This window comes from Macrobrachium nipponense, chromosome 8 (assembly GCF_015104395.2).
Source record: "Macrobrachium nipponense isolate FS-2020 chromosome 8, ASM1510439v2, whole genome shotgun sequence".
Taxonomy (NCBI): Eukaryota; Metazoa; Arthropoda; class Malacostraca; order Decapoda; family Palaemonidae; genus Macrobrachium; species Macrobrachium nipponense.
This window is the reverse complement of record NC_087203.1, coordinates 29,283,461-29,308,460: the sequence shown is the minus strand read 5'-3', so window position 1 is coordinate 29,308,460 and position 25,000 is coordinate 29,283,461. Positions and strand designations below refer to the sequence as shown.

Below are 25,000 nucleotides of genomic sequence, written 5' to 3'. Positions count from 1 at the left end.
ATGTTATAGAGCAGCTAATGATGCAGAAGTTCCCAGCACAGGCCATTCATCTTACGATCACCAGTGGTTGTGACTTATATTGCCATTTCTGTAGAACCACTCTTTTCTTTTGAGGGGGGAAATGCTTAATGTTGTTTTTAATACAAATATTTTAAACATATGCGCACACGGAAAACACACACACACACACACACACACACACACACACACACCCACACATATATATATATATATATATATATATATATATATATATATATATATATATGTGTGTGTGGTGTGTGTGTGTGTGAGTGTGTGTGTACTTGTTCTAAGTCCCTGGTTCACTTACCTTTCTACCGTGGATTTAAGGACACACACACACACACACACACACACACACACATATATATAATATAATATATATATATATATATATATATATATATATATATATATCTATATATATGTGTGTGTGTGTGTGTGTGTGTGTGTGTGTGTGTGTCCTTAAATTCACTTACCTTCCTACCGTGGATTTAAGGATATTCTCTAGTACGTGTTCCTTCGTGCTACGTTGGATGTACGTATGTTATCTACCTATATGCGTGTATGAATACCTTGATCACGAAATATATAAAACGTGATGCTATGTATAAATAAAGGTTCAAGCCACGGCATTACCTTTATTTATATACGTGTATGTATATTAGAGAGAGAGAGAGAGAGAGAGAGAGAGAGAGAGAGAGAGAGAGAGACTTAATCAATCGCCACTTGCTATATTTCCCTCCCACGAATTGATTCCAGTCAGTTAAACGGTGGCTGCGGAGTGCGTAGGATTTTTCCCGGTTTGGTGCGCGGGAAAGCAAGTGCTCATCGAGGACGATGCTTTCAAAGTATCGAGTCTAAAAGCTTGGTGGCAGCGTTTGTAGGCGCAAGTCCCGACGTAGGACAGACGGACAGACGGACTATGGTTGGTGGTCTTACGCGTCGAGGAGGAGGCAGCGGCAGCGGCAGCGGCAGCAACAGCAGCAGCAGCAGCAGCAGCCAGTCAGTCGATTTGGTGCCGGCCGCGGAGTTAGTAGTGCGAAGTCGCGCGAGGCGTCGTCGCTCGCTCGCTCTCTCTCTGTCTTTCTCTCTCTGAGTTATTAACCCCTTGTTCGTCACCGATCTCGCAGTGGACCGTTAACTCGGAAACAAACCAAAATCACCTCTTCGGATCCTCGTCTCTCCATCTACCCTCGACAGACAGACAGACCATGCCCCAGGCGTCGTTAGTACCATTGTCACCGCCGTCGTTATCCTCCGCCTTTGCACCATGCCTAGCACCATAAGAGGTAAGTTCGAGTGAGAGGAGCCTTCCTCCCAACGGCGGCTCGTACTGCTACTGCTAGCCTCTCTCTCTTTCTCCCTCTCTCTCTCTTTCTCTCTCTCAGGGTGCTGCCGAATCTGAAGGTGGTCCACCGATGTAAACACAACCATGTGACCCAGGCCACGACCTCCCTACCCAATCACCCTACCCCCCCCAAATACCACCCAGCACCTATGTTTGTGCTCCCTGAACTCTCAACCTGTAGTTGCAAACCACCTGCCCACACCTTTCCGTGCCCCTGTGCCTTTGGGGGAAGAGGAGGAATAGGGAGTTGAGTAGCTGGGGTAGCTGTTGCACAGGGGAATCTTTCTATCGCTCTCTCTCGGTCTCCCTCTATCCGTTTATCCATCTATCTGCTTCTCTTTCCCTCTCTCTCTCTCTTTCCTTTCCTCTCAGCTTCTCACCGAGACTCGAGCCGTGAAGCCGATGTCGCGTGACCTCCGGAAAACGTGACTCGAGTGCCACGTGACCCAGCATCAACAATCTGCCTCCCACCATCCCCCCACCCCCCACATACCCCCCCACCACCCACCCTCATCCAAAAAAACAGGCGCTATTCTCCCCTTCCCGCCCCCCAACACGACCTTTTCTACCTTCTTCTTTAATGAGTTGTGACTTCATCTGGAATTTATTTGGAAGCGCAAAAGCTGTCAAAATCCAACGCTGTCGAAAGCTACTGCTGGTAATCGTCTCTCTCTCTCTCTCTCTCTCCTCTCTCTCTCTCTGGATGACCGGAAGTGAGAAGGCAGTGCTATCATCAGGGAAGAAAGGTGCCATCGCCAGACATCCATAATATGGAATTGTTGCAGTAGCATCCAGTATTCTGGATAACATCAGATTGACGTGGAACAAAACTGTATCCTCGGCATATAAACGCAAAAGACGAGATAATTGTGTGGAGCGTGAAACGTGTGAGATGAAGGAATTCTTAAGATGATCTCCAAATCCCGTGGAACAGGAATGGAAGCACGTGATGATGAATTCGCAGTGTTCAAACAAATGTGACGACACAGAACCAAAAATCGCAGAATGTTTGCAGATTGACCGAAGGCCCATTATCATCATCACCATTATCAGCATAACTCACCATCGATACGAATCCTTTTTCAATGATTCGTTTTTGTGTGACTGGAAATATTTCCTTGCTTCAAAAGGTGGGCTTTTTGTGTGAGGTCGATGTTTGAATTGTCGAAAAAAAAAAAAAAAAAAAAGGGGAGGGGTTACGTGTTTTTGTTTTCCTCGACAGTGACCAAAGTGATCCGTGTTTGTCATGTGGCGACAAATCGAGGCTTTTAACTTAACTGGTGTTTTATGGTCGACAACTTTCCGGCGTGGGAGTGGGAGGCGCACGTGTATTGATTGATCGGCCTTCATCTTTAAAAGGTATACTTAACAATGTGAGCATTTAATTGCCGAATTACGTGGCTGTTGCTTCTCTGCTCTTTGAGACGTTTAACACGTCTTTTGTTGTGACTTGAAAGGATTTTGTCTTTTTTTTTTATTAGCTAATTAGGTAACTTTCATTCTGTCACTAACTGTACATTGATTTCTTGAACGGGCACCTGTCAGTCATATCTTTTAATAAACGTGATTTGAACCTACTTACCCGGCATACATATTTGATTTATTCTGCAGTGCTTTTGTCATTTTTAATTTGTTTACTTAGTAAGTTCATTGTACGTATAACTAATACTACATAGAATTTTTATATTTTATCTTATTTACACGGGCATGCTATCAGTAACATGATCAGTAATGTGATTTCAACCACTCGCTACGCAGTCATATTTGATTTCTTATTCGGCATACATAGTAAGATTAGTGAATGACATTTTGATAATATACCTGCAGACATTGGCCATTCCTTAGTTTTTATCAGCAAACCCACCTCTCCTCAACATGAATAAGCCATGAGATTTGACTGGATTCTAGTTTCGAATGTTTCCAGTAATTTTCCAGTGGACTGGAAATCTGGAATCTGTGTAAAATGTCACCGCTGCAATGCGATAAATTTGCGCGTAAACTGTAAATTTTAGACAGCTTATCTATTCTTTTATTTCTACTTCCGCATGAATTCCTTATCCAAGAGAAAATTGATTTAAACACGGCTTTTTTTTTTTAAATTGCAAAGATAAGCATGTCCGTGAATGGAATGCTCGTGGTATGTGTTCAAAAATGGTCGCACCAGCAAGATCGAATAACTGTTTTAATCTCTGTTATGGCGATGAAAAGTACGTTGAAGTTTGTGGCAATATTAATTTTTGTAACGGCAAGAAGCCTCTCTCTCTCTCTCTCTCTCTCTCTCTCTCTCTCTCTCTCTCTCTCTCTCTCTCTCTCTCTGCTCTCTCTCTCTATTTTATATATATATATATATATATATATATATATATATATATATATATATATATATATATGTACTGATAAAAATGTTCTGTTACAACAGAATTCCATCTAATAAAAAGGGGCCCATAAAAAAAAACGCCAACATATAGGGAAAATACATATATTTTCAGAGACTGCTGTCTCTCTCTTCAGGTAGAGAGAGCAGCATCTCTGAAATATACTGGTATTGTCTCTATATTTTGGCGTTTTTTATGGACTCCTTTATTATATATATATATATATATATATATATATATATATATATATATATATATGTATATATCGGAAAAGGTTAAATAGTATTGCTGTCGTGGATTGATAGTTTGTAAAAGAAATAGAATCATCAATTTTTGTTGGAACCTCGTGCGTATAAAAGCTGTTTCGTGAATGGAAGGATAGGTGGTTTATCGCTGTCAACTACTGGTTCCACTCTATGTATACAAACTGGTCCGGTTGTCTGTAGTAACATTCAAAGTTTTGACCTGGTGTAGTGTATAGCCATCCGTGGTCTTCTGGTGTGATTGGCGATATCTGAGTGAGATGCGTGTGATTTATTTAGTTATTTATTTATTTAGGCCGCGTCTACATAATGCTTTCAGCGCCTCAGTAGCGGGGTCGGTATGGTGTTGGCGTGTCACCTTGTTGCCCGTGAGTTCGATTGTCGGGCCTTTGGCTGAGGTGTGAGAGATGTGTATTTCTGATGATAGTTCACTCTCGACGTGGTTCGGAATTCACGTAAAGCCGTTGGTCCCGTTGCTGAATAAAAACACCATAAAAAAAAGAAAAGAAAAAAAAAGAGAAACATAATGCTATCAGAATCTAGAGGAATGAATTTATAGTTAGGTTCTATGAAATTCTTGACCGGTAAATATTCTTCCCGGGACGAAGGAATTCATAAACATGTGAAAACTCGCCTTTCGGTAGGGAATCTGGGATTCTTGCTTAATTATGGTAAGAACCAGTCGTAAATTTTGTTAGTTTCCGATGTATTTTTCGTACGACTTTGTTTTGACGTTGTTTCGCCTTTCTTTAGCTATTGCATTTGTTTACAGATTACTACCGTTACGTAACGGCATTACTAATAATCAAATTTACTAAAGAAAAGTTTATTGTAGACGTAAATTTATTTGTGGGCAATGTGAACTTATTTGTTGCTTCGTTGCCCGAGGCTAGTAGGAAATTTGAATTTCCTAGCAGCCCTTACTCTCTCTCTCTCTCTCTCTCTCTCTCTCTCTCTCTCTCTCTCTCTCTCTCTCTCTCTCTCTCTCTCTCTCTCTCTCTCTCTCTCTTAATGTCAATGGAAATGAATATTGATATAATCAAAATTAACATAACGCTAGAGAATAAGCCAAAGTGATTGCTATGAAGGCACACATGTGGGTACAAGAGGAGCTCCAAATGAGGGAAAATGGTGCTCTGAAATTGATATAGGAGCTTTAGCTTAAAGAGGATGTGTTATAAAAATAGCGGGAAGACAGTCTCCCAATGTTCTGTCTCACATTGCCGTATATATATATATATATATATATATATATATATATATATATATATTATATATATATGTGTGTGTGTGTGTGTGTATATATATATATATATATATTATATATATATATATATATATATATTATATATATATGTAAAATGACAAATATGGCCATAATTTTTATATATTTCATTTGTTGGAGCCTCTCGTTCAGGTCCTGAATGTTTCAATATTGTTCAATGGAAACCCCACCATGAAAACGAAACACACGGTATAAAAGTATATTCATCAGTTCGAGATGCCATGATTGATGATGATCTTAAAAAAGAAAAAATAAAAATATTCGAGCTAAAACGGAATATACTTGTCAAATGCAGCGCGGACTCTAGCGGGCTTTTAGTGAATGAGGACGATGACAACTTGAAGCAAGAACCGAATCCAGAACATGAGCTAGGCCTAGAGAGCATTCTTCGTTCTTTGAGAGGAGTCTCGCGTTAAGGCGAGATAGGGCTCCACCCATCTGGTTCGATTCGTCAGTAGTTATTGGTTCATGTCGGAAGTATCGCCTATACTTTTTATTATTATTATTATTATTATTATTATTATTATTATTATTATTATTATTATTTAAGGATATCTGGCATCTGGACGTCAGTGGATAATTGCACTCAGAACTGTTTTTTGGTAGATTTAGGTAATAAAAACTCCGCGTCGGGCCTTTTCTTTGGAAATTACATTTTCAATATAGTATTTGGGTTTCTTATTAAGAACGTTACCGTTATTTGGGGGTGGGGGGGGTGGGGGGGAGGGGGGGCGGATGGTGGTTTCGACCATAATTTACCCCCTAGGGGCTTTATAGTGGGATTCACATCAACCAGTGCATATGAATGATTGATGTCTAGGGCCAGTCCTTTACGACGCTCCTGATTGGCTGTTGATAAGCCCAATCACAGGGAGGGCTGGAACTCTCAGTCTTTCGTGGGAGAGTTCACATAGGCAGGATGTATGTTTTTCCACCTCTCCTGAGAAACGTATCCTTCAGGAAAAAAGTCGAACATACATCCTGCCTATGTGAACTCTCGAGAGTCAACTGAGAGCTTTCCAGCGCTGTGGATTGGGGGCTTATCAACAGCCAATCAGGAGCGTCGTAAGGGACTGGCCTAGACAACAGATGCACGGTTGATGTGAATGTACTATAGTACTAAACACCGCGGGACTGTTCCTTGCAATCCGTGCAGAGTTATTGCCGAGAATTACCCTGATTTTAACGAGCCTTTCCAACGACTCTTTTCGGATCTATGTATCGGGGCTTGGGGAAATATCATTTCGTCTTATTGTTTGTCAGAGTCGAGTGTGTATTTTTCTCAGTTTACCACCAAGAAATATACTACTACTACTAGTACTAAGAATAATGATGATGATAATAATAATATATGCACATTCGACAAGTTACCAAAAATGGGACGTTTATTAAAGAGAGATATACGTGAAAACATTCCACTGTGCTGTAGGCGGGCAAAAATCAAAGACTTCTTGAAGAATAAGAGTTCCCGGAAAAAGTCATTTGTCCTTCACTTTCACTTTGTTTGGTTTTATGTACAGCCCTCCACTGGAATAATTCCCTCTCTGGCGGGCCCTTGTGCGCTTCCTAAGTAAGTTGTTTCTTTATGTTTAATTATTATTATAATTGTCTTTTAGTGTTTTCTTGTCAGTATCGTAGCTTCAGGCGGTATTTTGCTGTGTAGTCTTGGCGCAGTGTTCAGATGCTCTCTCTCGCCTGACTTCCGAAATTCCAGACAGATAGGATCAGATGAAGTGGCCTAAATCGTTTTGAAATAACTTGATTCTGGTATTGCATAATTGCAGGCCTTCAATAAGTTCTGCGAAGCAACTGAAAGATATCGTTTATTTCGGGAACTTCCAACGATGAGCTCAACAAAGAAAGACAGAAATGTTACAAACAACGTCAACGTGCGACGACGAAGCCTTACAATCTCTTTTTCTTTTCTTTTTTGAAGTCGTTTCGTCAGAGAGTCAGTGCAGCGGAGTCTCCTTAATCCTCTTGAATTGTATTTTTTTTTTTTTTTTTTTTTGTAAAGTTTTGCGCAGAAACCTATGTAGAATGGCTATTCTGATTTACAACTGACCATTATTCTTAAGAATTCTCTCTCTCTCTCTCTCTCTCTCTCTCTCTCTCTCTCTCTCTCTCTCTCCCCCGGCCTGCACGACCCCTCATAGGAACCGCTTTAAAGGTGCTATGCGGGAAGGCTGTTTCGTGCGTGTGTCGGCGAACGGAATATTCTAGGCCTACTGTAGTAGGCGTATATACCGCGGTCGCCTAATCCCCCCTTTCTTCTTCTGTATGTGTGTCACTGTGCCTATAACCCCGAGTTGGCTCCCATACGTGGCTCTCGCAGTGCCTCAGTCAGTACTCTCCGCAGTTAATCCTCTTTCCCGCTAATTCGCTGCGAGAAGACATTTCTTTGACTTTGGGCGGTGATCAAGGTGCGGTCGGTTGCCTAACTTTGCGTAGGAACGGGGGCAAGTTTCGACGCTCTAAAGTGAGGACGCTTTGCCTCAGTGGCGTGGTCGGTATGGTGTTGGCATGCCACCTCGGTGGCAGCGAGTTCGATTCTCGGGCATTCCATTGAGGGGTGAGAGATGTGTATTTCTGGTGATAGAAGTTCACTCTCGACGTGGTTCGGAAGTCACGTGAAGCCGTTGGTCCCGTTGCTGAATAACCACTGGTTTCATGCAACGTAAAAACACCATACAAACAAAGGTTAGGACGCCGGCTTTTGAATGCACAGTATCCCGGCTCAGGGACCCCGTATTGTGTGTGGTTAGGTGTTGGGCTAGTGCCGCCAGTGCACCTCACGTGATGCACTGTAGGTATTACTCGAGGGTCTTAGCAGCATCCATGCCGACCCCTGTCTGCAGCCCTTTCATTCAGTTTACATCTCATTCCTCCATCTGACTTTCCACCCTCTCTAACAATTGCTGCCAATTTCTCTTTCTTCGCTGAATGATCTCATAGGTCCCAGCGCTGGGCCTTTGGGCCTTTGGCCTAAAGATGCGAAAACCTAAGCGACATTTCAGAAGATATGAAAGATGTATTTTTTCAAAAAGTGTCGGGACAAGGATTCACAACTTGTTCTAGATCATTGTGAACGATTGACGTAAAAGAAATGAGGACCCGCCTGATGAGAACCGATGCGAAAGTCTCAGTAAATAAACTATTAGGATGATTTCGTTTTTCTGGTGACTAAGAAAAATCCTTTTCTTATTTCCTCTTCCTTTTAGGATGATTGTTGACACGCGAAGTGCATCGGGCACAATCATTTTTCTGTGGGATGACAACTGTCATGTGATGGTCATTGAAGAACTTCACTGCTTCCTGATATCTTAAATCATACATTTACCGAATTGCTATAGAAACTGCATAGCAAAAGGAATGCGTTTATCATTAATACGTTGAGGCTTTTATGAATACATTTGCTTGCCAGTACTCGCTCACGTGTATTTGCATATATTTTAATACATATGTAGAAACATGTGTGTATTACAAGATTGAATATATATGTCTGAACAGAAACTAGACGCCAAGTAAGCAGCCGCTATATGGCTCCAAGCCCCTAGGGGGATAGTGTCGTCTGTGCACCTCATGCGGTGCACTGTAGGCATTACTTAAGGTTCTATACAGCGTCCCTAGCTGCAACCACCTTCATTCCTTTTCCTGTACCTCCGTTCATATTATCTTCCATCATATTGCCCACTGTCTCCTAACAATTGATTCCTCGTGCAACTGAGAGGCTTTCCTCCTGTTACATCTCTCAAACCTTTTTAGTGACTTCGTAGGCCTATGTTCTATATCTATTTGCTATTAATAGCTACACTGTTTTACAGTCTTGATTTAACCTGCCATGGTCCTTCCAAGACAAGTTGTGCCCTCACCATGAGCAGTGACGCCCCATCGTCCCACTAATCCTGTCACGTGACTCTGCAATGAGTCTAATTTAAGATCAGTCTTAACTGTTTGCCTTCCAGTCTAAATCCCCGTAAGGAGTTAGTGCCGTCGGTGCACCTCTTGCAGTGCACTGTAGGCATTACTTAAGGTTCTCTGCAGCGTGCCTTCAACCCCTAGCTGCAACCACTCTCGTTACTTTTACTGTACCTCTTTTCATATTCGCTTTCTTCCATCTTACTTTCCACCCTCCTAACAATTGATTCATAATGCAACTGCGTGGTTTTCCTCCTGTTACGCCTTTCAAACCTTTTACTGTCAATTTCTGTTTCAGCGCTGATTGACCTCATAGACCCCAGTCATGCTTGGCCTTCGGCCTGAATTTTATATTCAGTGAAGCTTCCAATCTAACTGTAGCGGACTGGCTGCTTGCGGTTTTCATCTCCTGACATTGGAGCAAATTAGTTGACCGTTAGGGCCTTCGATGCACATCTGCTCTCATGAAAACGTTTTTAAAGGCGATTTTTGCGAATCTTCTCCGAATGTAACTTAATTCACGTAGAATATGAGACATGAAGACGGAAAAAACTGTATTTTTGTAAACTGTCATTAATTACGACAACGGCGTTGTTCAGTCGATTGGAAAAGTCGATAGAAAAATTTACTGAATATTCGGGAATTCATGTATCGGACATTGAGGATATATAAGGCTACAGCGTAACATACGTAATGAATTATTGGTGACAGAGAATATAAGGCTACAGAGTAACAAGTATTTAATGAATTATTGGTGACAGAGAATATAAAGGATACAGCGTAACAAACGTAATGGATTATTGGTGACAGGGAATATAAGGCTACAGAGTAACAAGTATTTAATGAATTATTGGTGGCAGAGAATATAAAGGATACAGAGTAACAAACATTTAATGAATTATTGGTGACAGAGAATATAAAGGATACAGCGTAACAAACGTAATGAATTATTGGTGACAGAGAATATAAGGATATAGAGTAATAAGTATTTAATGAATTATTGGTGACAGAGAATATAAAGGATACAGAGTAACAAACATTTAATGAATTATTGGTTACAGAGAATATAAGGCTACAGAGTAACAAGTATTTAATGTATTATTGGTGACAGAGAATATAAGGATATAGAGTAACAAACAATTAATGAATTATTGGTGACTGAGAGAAAGATGATAAAAATGCTACATCTCTCAGAACGAAAGAATTGTGTGGTCATTTGCACGACATAATGGAATCGTAGTCCGCGATACGTTTAAGCGAATTTAGGAATGAGTTCACTTGTCATTCTAGAATCGCTAGATTCACAACCTCAGGAATAATCAATCGAATACCAACTGTTGTTCGCAAAATATTCACGTTTTTATGGCTTCATATTTTGGAAATGTAATTGTGTAAACTGGGAAGTGAACAGCGGGGTGCGCACGTTCCGATAACAAACCACTGGGCCTATAGTGAACCTAAGGAGTGATTTAGGCACGAGATACACAGATGACAACGGCATGAGGCTATTAGTGCCCATCCACCCCCCAAAAAAAGTCTTGCAGAGGGGCGGAGGCTATTTGGGAATCACTTCTTATGGATATATATATATATATATATATATATATATATATATATATATATATATATATATATGCATATTTGTATATTTCTTATGTGCTGATTTGTTTACAATGTATAAAAGGTTTATTTTCGACTCTAATTAAAAAAGTATTTAAAGAAAAGATGCAGCGTTTATATGAACTGTACGTAAAATGGGAATGCTTGAAAGAAAAAAATCCTCAATTCACGAAAGAAAAAAAATCCTCAATTCACGAAATTTGCGAAAAGAAAAAAGGGTCAGAATTGGCGAAAATTTATGTTGAAAAGCCTCCGTATATAGAGTGAAGGGGACTGAAAAGATTATATATAGTCTGCTAGGTGAAAATAGTTTGAAAACAAGATGAGTTTCTTCAGAAGCATCGCAGTTTCTTGAAATGTTTTGGTCATGCTGTAAGAATGAGAGAACAAGCTCTGGAATTCTTGCTTGGCAAGTTTTTTAGTTTCTTGTAGAAAAAAATAACTACTTTGGCGGCTTTGTCTGTCCGTCCGCACTTTTCTATCCGCCCTCAGACCGTAAAAGCTACTGAGGTTGAAGGGCTGCAAGTTGGTGTGTTGATCACCCACCCTTCAATCATCAAGCGTGCCAAATTGCAGCGCTTTAGCCTCGATAGATTTGATTTTATTCAAGGTCAAAGTTAGCAAAATCGTGCCTGGTAACGCTATACGACAGGCCACCACCGGGCCGTGACTGAATGCTTCATGGGCCACGGCTCATAGAGCATTTATAAACTGCATAGAAAACTCGATTTCGCCGAAAAAACTTTGACGCATTTTTTAATTGTATTTTTCTTATATATTTTGTAGATCAAGGATGAGAGACGGTGCACGAATGACATAGTCTTGAATTACTGACAGTATCTGTTAGGCAAGACTGTCGATACAGTTTAAAAACGATTCGTGTTTGACTTGACAGCTACTGAATTAGCCTGATTACGCATTACTCCTGATGTATGCGTAGGCACAGACAGACCCTATAGGGAAATGCTTTTTACGAAGACACGTGATATTGCCCACATATGCATACTTGTGCGCCTTTGAATACCTGTGTAGGTTAAGACATGTGCCGTAATATGCTCTTTCTGCCAAATGCTTAAGTTCTTGTGTATATATGAAATATTTTGACCGAGATAAAGTCAAGTAATGCAAGTGGCCTGTTGTAATTTATAAACAGATTTATAAACAAATATACAGATTTTGGTTAAGCTTATTTGCTGTATTTATAAATACATTCATATTCGCGTTACAGACACCTATGTGTCTGTTGATGTGATTTTATAGATATAGCTGATGCGTATGATTATGGTGTGGGTGTATGCAAATGAGATGGTAAAGGCGTGACCGCTAGTCATACATACATTGAGTACAGTATACATTTACATATACACATATATGTATATGTAAATATACATATATGTAAATATTTATATATGTATTCTTCTACAGAACCAGCTGTCGATACAAATGTCAGATGGTAGAATCTTCATTAATAAAACAACAAGATAATAGAACCAACCTCTCCAATGGAGCCTGGGACTCTGACCACATAGACAATATCTTCCTTAAAGCAACGATACAGAGGATTAAGACAAATGACAGAACCAACGTCGGCTTAGCAGTGACCCCAGGCATCACCTTAAAGGGCATATCTCACACTATATATTTCGCAAATGTAACTACTTCTGTCATTCTCTACTTGATAAGGGTGGGAGTCAGTCCACCGAAATATAGTCCTCAGCTGTAAACCAGTGTTTTAATGGGCCTTTTCTGCTTCTATCATTCATTACCTACCTGAAGAGGGAGACAGTAGTCCCTGAGATATAGTACTTACTTTCTAGATTTTGGCGTTTTTATGGGCTCCTCTTATTAGATGGGATTCTGTTGTAACAGAAAATTTTTGCCAGTCATTATCAATATATATATATATATATATATATATATATATATATTATATATATATATATATATATATATATTGCAACAAATCACTGTAGACGTGTGATGATCATATATGCATACAGCCAGGAGAAGGGTGAAATGAAATGACTTGAACCGAGCGCTTTCATGTATTTCTACACCTCATCAGGGTTCAGGTACAAGTGCCAAGAAACAAATACAGAGTCACAAGAAGACTTCGTGGCAAGACAAATGATGCCTAAAAAACAAACACGCTAACAACTACCAGACAGTTCTAATACCTAATAGCCTACTTGTTTTAAAATACCCTTCGTTAAAATCTCATCAACTTTGTACAAACCTAGGCTGATATTCAATAATTATCACAGTCTTGTTTAATTATACATGATTCTATTAAATTTCTTTTCACCAAATCTCTACAAAACATAATTTCCTTTGAGTCTGTCAGTTAATACCATGATCCCACTATTATTCATATGCACAAATAATGCATTTGACATATTACCAGTTCTTACATTATATTTGTGCTGTTTTTAATCGAACTGCCAATGTCCTTTCCACTTTGTCCCACGTAAGTTTAGGTTACAATTTTTGCACGGAATCCTTATAAATACAACCTGTTCCATTTCCAGGTGAATTTCTTATCAGCAAGTTTCTAATAGTTTTCCTAGAGTTTTTGAACACAATATTAATACCTAGTAGTTTGACCTTGTCTCGGGATGTTATTAAAGCAAGTAATAAAAAGGAAGCACTAAAAGGTTTTTGTTTTTCGAAACTTTTTCAGTTTTTGTCAATCCGTAAAACGTTTTTCGTGCCTTACAATAGGTGTTTTCAATAAAACTGTTGGGTAACCTCAAATTGCCAGCAATTTCACGTATCTTGTCAATTTCATGATCTAAAAATTCGGGCTGCTGACCCGCAGGGCCCTTAAAAACATAGCAGAAAAAACAGCAGTCTTAGTTCTAAAAGGATGGTTTGAATAAAAATGTACATAAGAACAGATATTTTGTGGGTTTCCTATAAACAGAAAATTTGAACTTTCTATCAAATCTATGTACCAACACATCTAAAAATAAAAATGGCAATTTTCCTTCTTCTTCCCTCTCAAGGGTGAACTTTATGGAGGGCACTAGTGCATTTAGTCTACTAAGAAAGTTTGTTTACGTTCTTTTTCACTGGCCATGAACAAAAGATGTCATCCACATATCTTATCCATAACCACACCTCTTGGCAATAAATTCGGTAATATTTTTTCTTTCAAAAAACTCCATATATAGATTGCTAAGTATAGGAGAAAGAGGATTTCCCATGGCCATACGAATTTCTGTTTCATAATTAATTACCATTAAAAGTGAAACTTGCAACCTTTGATACACAATTTTTATAAGTTCTATTAAAGTTTTGTGTGGCAATATGAACACATGTTTTTTTCATTTCATCCTCCAGAAACTAACTAAACAGGTCTCTATTGGCACCTATGTAAAAGAGAAGTAACGTCGAAACTCACCATTATAAAGTCATAATTTGGGTTAAAATTATTTAAGACGACTGATAAAATCTACATTATTTTCGAGAGAACATCCCGAGACCGTCCCCACTAGTGGTGTAAGTATTTCAACAAGCCATTTTGATAGTTTATATGCAAAAGAACCAACAAGAAGCTTATAATAGGTCTTACTGGATTACCTTGTTTTATGCGTTTTTATAGTACCATACAGATAAGGAGGAAGTTGGGCAAATAGTTAGAAATTTTTGTACTAAAATCCTTATGGTTATACAAGAGTTTTCTTAATATTCTTGTTAAACTGAGCATTATCATTTTCTAAAGTACTGTTTCTCTCAGTCGAATATAGGTAGTATGATCGTCTAACAGTTCGTACATTTTCTCTCATATTCAGTTTTATCCAATATAACCAGAGCACTTGACTTATCTGCTTTCGTGACGTGGAGAGTGTTTATCTTTCTTAATTTTCTTGTAAGTTTTCAAAAACCTCTTTGGAATAGTAGGTGATATACCCAATCCAGCAATACCGTATATCATACCCTTGCAGATATTCAGTTTGTCATGATATACGGTATTGCTGGATTGGGTATATCACCTACTATTCCAAAGAGGTTTTTTGAAACTTACAAGAAAAGAAAAAATTAGAAAGATAACCACTCTCCCACGTCACGAAAGCAGATAAGTCAAGTGCTCTGGTTATATTGGATAAAACTGAATATGAGAGAAAAATGTACGAACTGTTAGACGATCATACTACCTATATTCGAACTGAGAAACAGTACTTTAGAAAATGATAATGCTCAGTTTAACAAGAATATTAAGAAACTCTTGTATAACCATAAGGATTTAGTACAAAAATTTTTTTTCTAACTATTTGCCCAACTTCTCCTTATCTGTATGGTACTATAAAAAAAACGCACATATAAACAAGGTAATCCAGTAAGACCCTATTATAATGCTTCTGTTGGTTCTTTTGCATATAAACAACTATCAAAATGGCTTGTTGAAATACTTACACCACTAGTGGGGACGGTCCTCGGGATGTTCTCTCGAAAATAATGTAGATTTTATCAGTCGTCTTAATAATTTTAACCCAAATTATGACTTTATAATGGTGAGTTTCGACGTTACTTCTCTTTTTACAAAGGTGCCAATAGATGACCTGTTATAGTTTCTGGAGGGATGAAATGAAAAAAACATGTGTTTCATATTGCCACACAAAACTTTAATAGAACTTATAAAATTGTGTATCAAAGGTTGCAAGTTTACCTTTAATGGTAATTATTATGAACAGAAATTCGGTATGGCCATGGGAATCCTCTTTCTCCTATACTTAGCAATCTATATATGGAGTTTTTTGAAAGAAAATATTTACCGAATTTATTGCCAAGTGTGTTATGGATAAGATATGATGACATCTTTTGTTCATGGCCAGTGAAAAAGAACGTAAACAACTTTCTTAGTAGACTAAATGCACTAGTGCCCTCCATAAAGTTCACCCTTGAGAGGGAAGAAGAAGGAAAATTGCCATTTTTAGATGTGTTGGTACATAGATTTGATAGAAAGTTCAAATTTTCTGTTTATAGGAAACCACAAATATCTGTTCTTATGTACATTTTTATTCAAACCATCCTTTTAGAACTAAGACTGCTGTTTTTTCTGCTATGTTTTTAAGGGCCCTGCGGGTCAGCAAGCCCCGAATTTTTAGATCATGAATTGACAAGATACGTGAAATTGCTGGCAATTTGAGGTACCCAAACAGTTTTTATTGAAAACACCTATTGTAAGGCACGAAAACGTTTTTACGGATTGACAAAAACTGAAAGTTCGCAAAACAAAAACCTTTTAGTGCTTCCTTTTTATACTTGCTTTAATAACATCCCGAGACAAGTCAAACCACTAGGTATTAATATTGTGTTCAAAATCTAGGAACTATTAGAAAACTTGCTGATAAGAAAATTCACCTGGAAATGGAAACAGGTTTGTATTTATATAAGATTCCGTGCAAAAAATTGTAATAAAACTTACGTGGACAAAGTGGAAAGACATTGGCAGTTCGATTAAAACAGCACAAAATATAATGTAAGAACTGGTAATATGTCAAATGCATTATTTGTGCATATGAATAATAGTGATCATGGTATAATCTGGACAGACTCAAAGGAAATTATGTTTTGTAGAGATTTGTGAAAAGAAATTTAATAGAATCATTGTATATTAAACAAGACTGTGATAATTTATTGATATCAGCCTAGGTTTGTACAAAGTTGATGAGATTTTTAACGAAGGGTATTTTAAACAAGTAGGCTATTAGGTATTAGAACTGTCTGGTAGTTGTTAGCGTTGTTTGTTTTTTAGCATCATTTGTCTTGCCACGAAGTCTTCTTGTGACTCTGTATTTGTTTTCTTGGCACTTGTACCTGAACCTGATGAGGTGTAGAAAATACATGAAAGCGCTCGGTTCAAGTCATTTCATTTCACCCTTCTCCGGCTGTATGCATATATATATATATATATATATATATATATATATATATATATATATATATATATATATATATATATATATATTATATATATATATATGTGTGTGTGTGTGTGTGTGTGTGTGTTGTGTGTGTGTGTGTGTATATATTATATTATATATATAATGAAATTATATAGTACTATATATACATGTATGTATGTGTGTGTAATATGTAATTAGCCCTTTAAATCTAACAGCCCAGAATGTGTGTATACCTTATATGACTTTGCGTGTAGCTACTCTTAACCTTTCATAGTTACTACAAGGGACGTGCCTTTTGACTCGCAATATCCCCTCCAAGTGTGAGATGTCTTTGTAAAGACGTATTATAAAAGCAGACAACTCGACGGAGTCGGAGCGTGACTTTTTTTTTTTTTTTTTTTTTTTTTTTTTTTTTTTTTTTTTTTTTTTTTTTTTTTTTTTTTTTTTTTTTTTTTTTTTTTTTTTTTTTTTTTTTTTTTTTTTTTTTTTTTCGTCTCCCAGATCCAGTACTCTATTCGTCGGCGTTGGGCTTTTGAGAAGCGACGCCGCAGGATTCATAGAGTACAATGTGGTGCACTGTAGGCATTACTAAAGGTTATTTGCAGCTTTCCTTCGGCCCGTGGCTGCAAGCCTTCTAATTTCTTTTACTGTACATCCGTTCATATTCCCTTTCTTCCATCTTACTTTCCATCATCTCGTAACAATTGATTCACTGCTTCTGTGGAATTCCTCCTGTTACACCTCAAACCTTTTTACTGTCATTTTCCGTTACAGCGCTGAATAACCTCATAAGTCCCAGTGCTTGGCTTTTTGGTCTAAATTCTTCTATATTCTATTCTGATCTTACAGACGAAAAATCACGAATTTTTGGTAAAGCTACGCAGGACGTCTTGTAGGTTTGCTAATATTGTACTCATTACAAGGTGGTCTCTGGGTTAGGGGCAGGGACGGGTTGATATGGAAATCTCTGAAAATTTCTGTTTTTTGCTCAAGACTTAACCTTTTACCTTTTATTCACGTGTTCGAGGCGTAAACATCATCTAACCGGCGTCATTAGAGTACAGACCTGTCAAAATAGTTCATTGTATGAAGTGCATAACAGGAAGTGATTTATACTTTAGCGAGATTGTAAGAATGATAACTCTCCCTCAAGGTGTGGAAGTTGGAAGTGAACAAACTCTCTCCTCGGTGATTCTAAAGGCGTTCTGTTCCTGGTGAGTGTAGTGGACAAGGGGAAGGAACCATTTAGCTATCGTATTGAACTCTGTCCGTAGTGCAGTTCGAGTTAAAAAAAACAAAAAAATAGGGAATCGGTTCCTTTTTCAATATAAACTGAAAAAAAAAAAATGAAAAAAAAAATTATTTCTTCTAGCATATTTTGTAAACTGGTAAGTCTTGTCCCATTTCTCATATATATATATATATATATATATATATATATATATATATATATATATATATATATATATATAGTATATTTCATATAGATAGTATACATCATATATATATATATATATATATAATACATATATATATTGTATACATATAATATATATTATATATTATATATATATTATATATATATATATATATATAATATATCTTATATATATAATATTCTTTCCTTAATACACGCTCCAAGAAGGGGCCCATGGAGAACGAAACGGTTTGGGATTTTCTAAGAAAAACTTTTCATTATCCTATGTGGAGTTCAATTGAATTAAACATGTCTTCGTGCCTAAGAAGATTTACCAGTACTATATTTATATATATGTATAATAATATATATATATATATATATATATATATACTATATGAAGATACATACTTTTTATTGCGTAAAAAATTCTAGGAGTTCTTTGTGAACGAGCAGTGATTTAAATATCTGGTGTTAGTCAGGGCCGGGTTAGTTGGGGGGCGGGGTGTCACGGTTGTTAGCAATCTCATCCCCCAAAAAATATATCGTATGCCGAGAACCAGGAAATGAAAACCATTTGAGAATACCCTATCAAAAGGGTTAAAGGCTATATATATATATATATATATATATATATATATATATATATATATATATTATATATATATATATATTGATATATATATACTATATCATATATATACATATATATATATATATATATATATATATATGTATGTATATATATACATATATACATATATATATATATATATGTATATATATATATAAATATATATAAATATATATATATGCATATATATATATATATATATATAGATAAATATATATATATATATTCTATATCCAAATATATGATCAAAGATATATATATATATTATATATATATTCAAGATGATTCCATTGCACTGTGGACAACATACCAACTTTTGTTTTGTTTTTTCAATTCACCATTGACAGATGTGCATATATATATATATATATATATATATATATATATATATATATATATATATATATACATATATATATATATGCACATCTGTCAAAGGTGAATTGAAAAAAAAAAAACAAAGGTTGGTATGTTGTCCGCAGTGCAATGAAATCATCTTGAGCTCATGCGATATAAGATAATACTAAGACCATTTGCAGACTTCAGTTCTGATCACTGAAGCTCCCGGGAGTCTTCGTGTGGAATGGTGTTCAGTTCGTTGCAAATTTACTTTGAAACTTGTTTATTACGATTTTAAAACCTTTTAGGTACTCACAATTTTTCTCTTAGTGCTGAATGACCTCGTAGTCTCCAGTTCTTGGCCTTTGGCCTAAATTCTGTATTCAATTCCGTTCTAGAAAAAAAGCATGTCTGACTTGTGATGCACTTAGTTTGTTGTATCTGCAGTTCGAATGTGGTCTCGATCCATTCAGTTAGATAGCCAAGAGTTTCTCTTTCGACTGCCTGAGGTGGTTTTCCCTTTGAAAGAAGGACAACGCCAGATATCTGATCTCCCCGCAGGGGGCATTCCTGTCAGTGGAACTGTAGTGGTGCACTGCAGGCATTTCTTAACGTTTGTGCAGCGTCCCTTCGGCCCCTAGCTGCAACCCCTTGCATTGATTTTACTGTATTTTACTCACAATCTCTTCCATCTTGCTATCTACCCTCTCCTAGCAATTGTTTCACGGTGCAACTGCTTTGAAGTTTTCCTCTTCGTACATTACACAATTCAAACCTCTCTGAAGCGCCTCATTGGCGTGATCGCTTTGGTCTTGGCCTGCCACCTCGGTGCCCGCGAGTTCGATTCTTGGGCATTCCATTGAGTTGTGAGAGATGTGTATTTCTAGTGAGAGTGATTCACTCTCGACGTGGTTCGGAAGTCACGTCAAGCCGTTGGTCCCGTTGCTGAATAACCACTGGTTCCAGGCAACGTAGAAACACCATACAAACAATCAGACCTCTCTGTTATCACTTTCCGCTTCAGCGTTGAATGGCCTCATAGGTCCCAGCGCTCTGGTCTTAGCCAAGATTGTGTATTCCATTCCATTCCAGCTTTCGATCCAAGTTGATGCACGCACACCATGAGCAGCTAATCCCCGTACGTGGTTAGTGCTGTCAGTGGACCTCATGCGGTGCACTGCAGGCATTACTTAAGGTTCTTTGCAGCGTGCCATCTGTCCCTAGCTGCAACCACTTTCGTTCGTTTTACTGTACCTCCTTTCATATTCTCTCAATTCATCTTCCTTCCCACCCTCTCCTACCACTTGATTCATAGTGCAACTGCTTTTAGGGTTTCCTCCTGTTACATCTTTCAGACCTTTTCACTGTCAATTTCCATTTCAGCACTGAATGACCTCATTGGTCCCGGTTCTTGGCCTTTGGCCTAAATTCTATATTCAACCCAACTCCACTATGAGCAGCGAGGCTCGACGGTGTCGTTCGAAATCCTTATAAAAAGAGATGCGCGCAGTTGGTCCTCCGGGATATTTGCTGCAATGTTGTGCATTTGCCCAGGGGCAAGTAGCGGTCTCTCTCTCTCTCTCTCTCTCTCTCTCTCTCTCTCTCCTGTTCAATCCTCTCTCGACACCTTCTCGCACAAAGGAGATTTTTAAGAACATGTTACGCGGTTTTTTGTTTTGTTTTGGTACAAAGAATTGTAAACGAAAAAAATTATTATTATTATTTTTTGCTCTATCACAGTCCCTCCGATTCGACTGGGTGGTATTTATAGTGTGGTTGGTTCCGGGGTTGCATCCTGCCTCCTTAGGAGTCCATCAATTTTCTTACTATGTGTGCCGTTTCTAGGATCACACTCTTCTGCATGAGTCCTGGAGCTACTTCCAGCCTCTAGTTTTTCCAGAATTTCCTTTTCATGGGAATTCTTGGGATCGTGCCGGAGTGTGATCCTATGATTGATGGGTACCAATTTCCACTTGGCGTTATCCCCTATCCTTTTTAAATTATTTATTATCATTACTTAATATTGTTATTATTGTTAATTTTATTATTATTTTATTATTATTACTTATTCTTATTATTATTATTTCGGAAAGAATATCCTTTTTGAAATACTTCATAGGAAATAGAATGGCCTGTCTGGATGTCCGTTATGATCGTGTTGTAGTTTCCAGAGATTGAGCAAAATACCAATGCCTAAACCTAAAACGGCATCGAAGGTTTGAGAGTTTTGCCAAGCTAGTCAGTAATTAGTTTTATTAGTTAATTATTATTAGTGTTTATTATGGAAGTAGCCAAATGGCTATGATGTGGATAACAAACTATTTTTGTTTATAACATAATATCTATATGTATGTTATATATTCATACAGAATGTATAAGTATTACCTCATACAGGGACGACACACACACCAACATATATAACATATATATATATTGATATATATTTATTATTATATATATAGATATAATTAAATATATATATATATATACACTCAACAAACGCATAATACCAATTGACAAAATACAAGATTAACGAAATAGTAAAGAGCTGCTCTACTTCGTAAACTAACCACAAAACAAATTTTTGCGACTATCCTCTAGGACGTTCTGAAACCACTGGCTATTCCTTAATGGTCCCCACTGCAAAGGTAGCTTCCGTAAAGGCGATGAGGTTGGCACTTGTAGGCATTACTTCAAGATCTTTGGCAACGATTCCCTTCCCCGCCCCCTTCGCTGCAACCCGTTTTTCATTCCTTTTACTGTTACTTCAGTTCACATTCCCCTTTTTGCTATAAACAATTTCGACCCTCTAGTAACAGTTGTCTCATAGCGCAACCTGGCGACGGTTTTTTCCCTCCTGTTTACCGCATTTTGCAAATTTTTAAAAAGCTTGCTTTATTCCTCTCAATTTCCCTTTCAGCGCTGAACATGACCGCGATAGGTCTCAACAGTGCTTGGCCTTTGGCCTAAATTTATAATTCCAAATTTCCCGTTCCAACCTTCTGTTATGAACAGAAGCTTCTGTGCACCTAAGGGTGCACTGTAAGCATTACTAAACGTCCGTTTCTTGCCAGAATAAAAACCTTAGGTTTCCCGTTTACCTGGTGGCCCTTAGCTTGCAACCCAATTTCAGTTTCATTTTACTGCACCTCCATTCATATCATCTGTCTTTCCATCTTGCTATCCCCCCCACCCTCAAAATTTTATTTAACAGTTACTTCATTAGTGCAGCTGCGAGGTTCTCCTGTTACACCCTTTTCCAGACCTTACCTGATCTTAATTTCCTTTTCCAGCGCGTGAATGAACCATCATAGGTCCCAGTAACTGGGCCTTTCTTGGCCTAAAACGCTCTCTATTCAACCCAAAAACAAAAGCGGGAAGATCGAACTACTTCGACCTCGAACTGCGAGGATAACAAGGGAGGGTTTGCGGGCTCAGGTTGGCGATTGTTCTCGCAACCTTGCTTTTTGTTGTAGGATTTTCGAAACGAAAGTCATTTCTGGTTTGGTGTCCTGCAGTTCGTCGGTCGAGGATTTTTATTTCTTTGGCAATATTATGAGAGCATGTCTGCGTTGTGTGTCTATCTACACACATACATATATACATAAATTAATATATATATATATTAATATACCTATACCACGTCGTTTAATATACTATATAATATAATATCATTATATGATACTAATATTACTATATATATATATATATATTAGGATATACTATATATTTATATATATATATATTATAATCTATATATATATAAGATATATATAATATAGTAATTAATAAAAATAATAACTAATCCTAATTAATAATAATAAAATTTAATAAAAAAGGAGCCCATAAAAACGGGTCAAAATATATAGGAAGGAAAAATACTATATTTCAAAGAACTGCTGTCCCTCCTTTCTTTAGGTCTAGAGACAGTGGTCTCTGAAATATGGTATTTTTCTCTATATTTTGGGCATTTTTTTTTTATCGGGCTACCTTTTTTAATATATATATATATATATTATAATATAATATTATATATATATATATATATTATATATATCTATTATATTATATATATTATATATAATTACTAAATTACACCCCACACGATATTATATACTTAAAAAAATCACAGTAGATGCACGTCGGACTTCATTAAATAAGCGGAAATACCAAGGGAAAATGGAAATAGATTGAGTTTTTGAAATCCAAGCCGTTTCGGGATCTTTTACTAAGACATTTGTCAAGGAAACGAATCCGTTCCTTGACAATGTCTTAGGTAAAGAACGAAAGCGCTTGGATTTCCTTGGAACACGATATATGTATATTGTACTAATACGAGGGAGACAGACTCCCCGCCCACATGCGTAGGTATTTGTGTGGACTTGTTTACAGGACGCCAGGAATCGATTTCCAAAAATGGTGCTCGTCATTCCACAAAACAAACAAGGCCAGGAAGCCCTCATCTAGGAATGTTCCGTTCCTAACGCTGATGGTACTCACGCCGAATGATAAATGTTATTAAAGAAAAATGTAAGTATATGTTAAAGTAGGGGGGCCCCTGGAGAAAAACGTTTCAAAACCCCCGTCGGGGCGGGAGAGTCGGTTCAATTTTTTGTTCAGTTTTTTCAGTTTGTTTTCCTCAAACGGGGAAATCCATTTATGTTTGCGGTGAAATGTCGATTAAACCACGAAGTTTTGCTGTGTGCAAAGGACAATTCGCTGTTTCAGCCTTTTTCCGTGAAGTTATATCCGTTGAAGGTATAGCATTTTAGGTTTAAGAGTATTGTACGTTTTTTTATGGCGTCCCTTTATAGTCCCATGAAGGGTTGTAGCAAGGCCATGACTTGGGAGGTTCCTTTGCCCCCACCCATCCCTTCGGCAAACCCCTTTTAGTTCTTTTTTAGTGTACCTTACCGTTCATCTTCTCTTCTGTCTTACTTTCCATCCTTACCTTTAACAACTGATGTCAACATCATTTTGAAGCCCGCTGAGTATGTTTGTTTTGTAACCGTTTCCCCTTAGAACAGGGGTGGGGGCCCTCCAGAAGGAGTTCACCCGGATTGGGTGAGATGAGGTTCGCTAACCCCATGTCCTTCTCCAAACACGAACTGTGACCCCCCACCACAGTCGGCTTTTTTATGTCCCTAGGGTCCTGGGCTCGGGACCGGAATTAAAGCTTGATTCATTTATGGAACGGTTTGGCAAAACAGGTTGTTCTCGATAGATTTCAGATCTTTAAATTTTTTTGTTTATTCTAAAATATTAGCGTTCATTGCCTTAAATAAATTAAGTTAACGAGAATTGTAGAACCGTCCCGTTTGGAAAAAACAAAATTCTTGTTGTCTTTTTCAAGCTGCAAAACCTATTATAATATTTTATAATATATTAATATATTATTATAATATATATATATATATATATTTATACTATATTATTACATCATAATACATACATATAATTGTCTATTATTGTTCTATATATTATGTATATATATAGATATATATGTATATAATATAATTATATATATATATAAGTAATTATATTATATATTAATATTATTAGCCATTTTTTTTTAAAAAAAAAGGAATTTGGGGGGAAGACATCTCGTGCATTTGTTAATGGGTTGATTGTTGCCAACAGTTTCAAGGCCTAGGAGCATCATTATCAAAGCTGTAAAAATAAAGGTATGGAAATACATTAAAACACATCATAAAAGAGTCCAGAACCCTAAAAAATAATATATGCCTAAAAACAAACGTACCAAAAGCCAGGAGAAAATATTAATTACCATCCGAAGTGGAAAAGGAATAATAACGGGTGATGAGAAGGAGAAACGTTTTAGAAAAGTTAAAAGTCCTGGGTAAACTT

General features: G+C 37.3%; 1 protein-coding gene across 1 annotated transcript in view; it reads left to right on the top strand.

Annotated features, from left to right (window-relative positions):
• The first annotated feature begins 1,018 nt into the window (after positions 1-1,018).
• Positions 1,019-25,000, top strand: part of LOC135222628 (probable nuclear hormone receptor HR3) — a 437,120-nt gene continuing 413,138 nt past the window's right edge. The window contains exon 1 of the mRNA XM_064260749.1: positions 1,019-1,313. Coding sequence (XP_064116819.1) covers positions 1,295-1,313 — 19 coding nt within the window. The 5' untranslated portion in view covers positions 1,019-1,294. The remainder of the gene's footprint in view (positions 1,314-25,000) is intronic.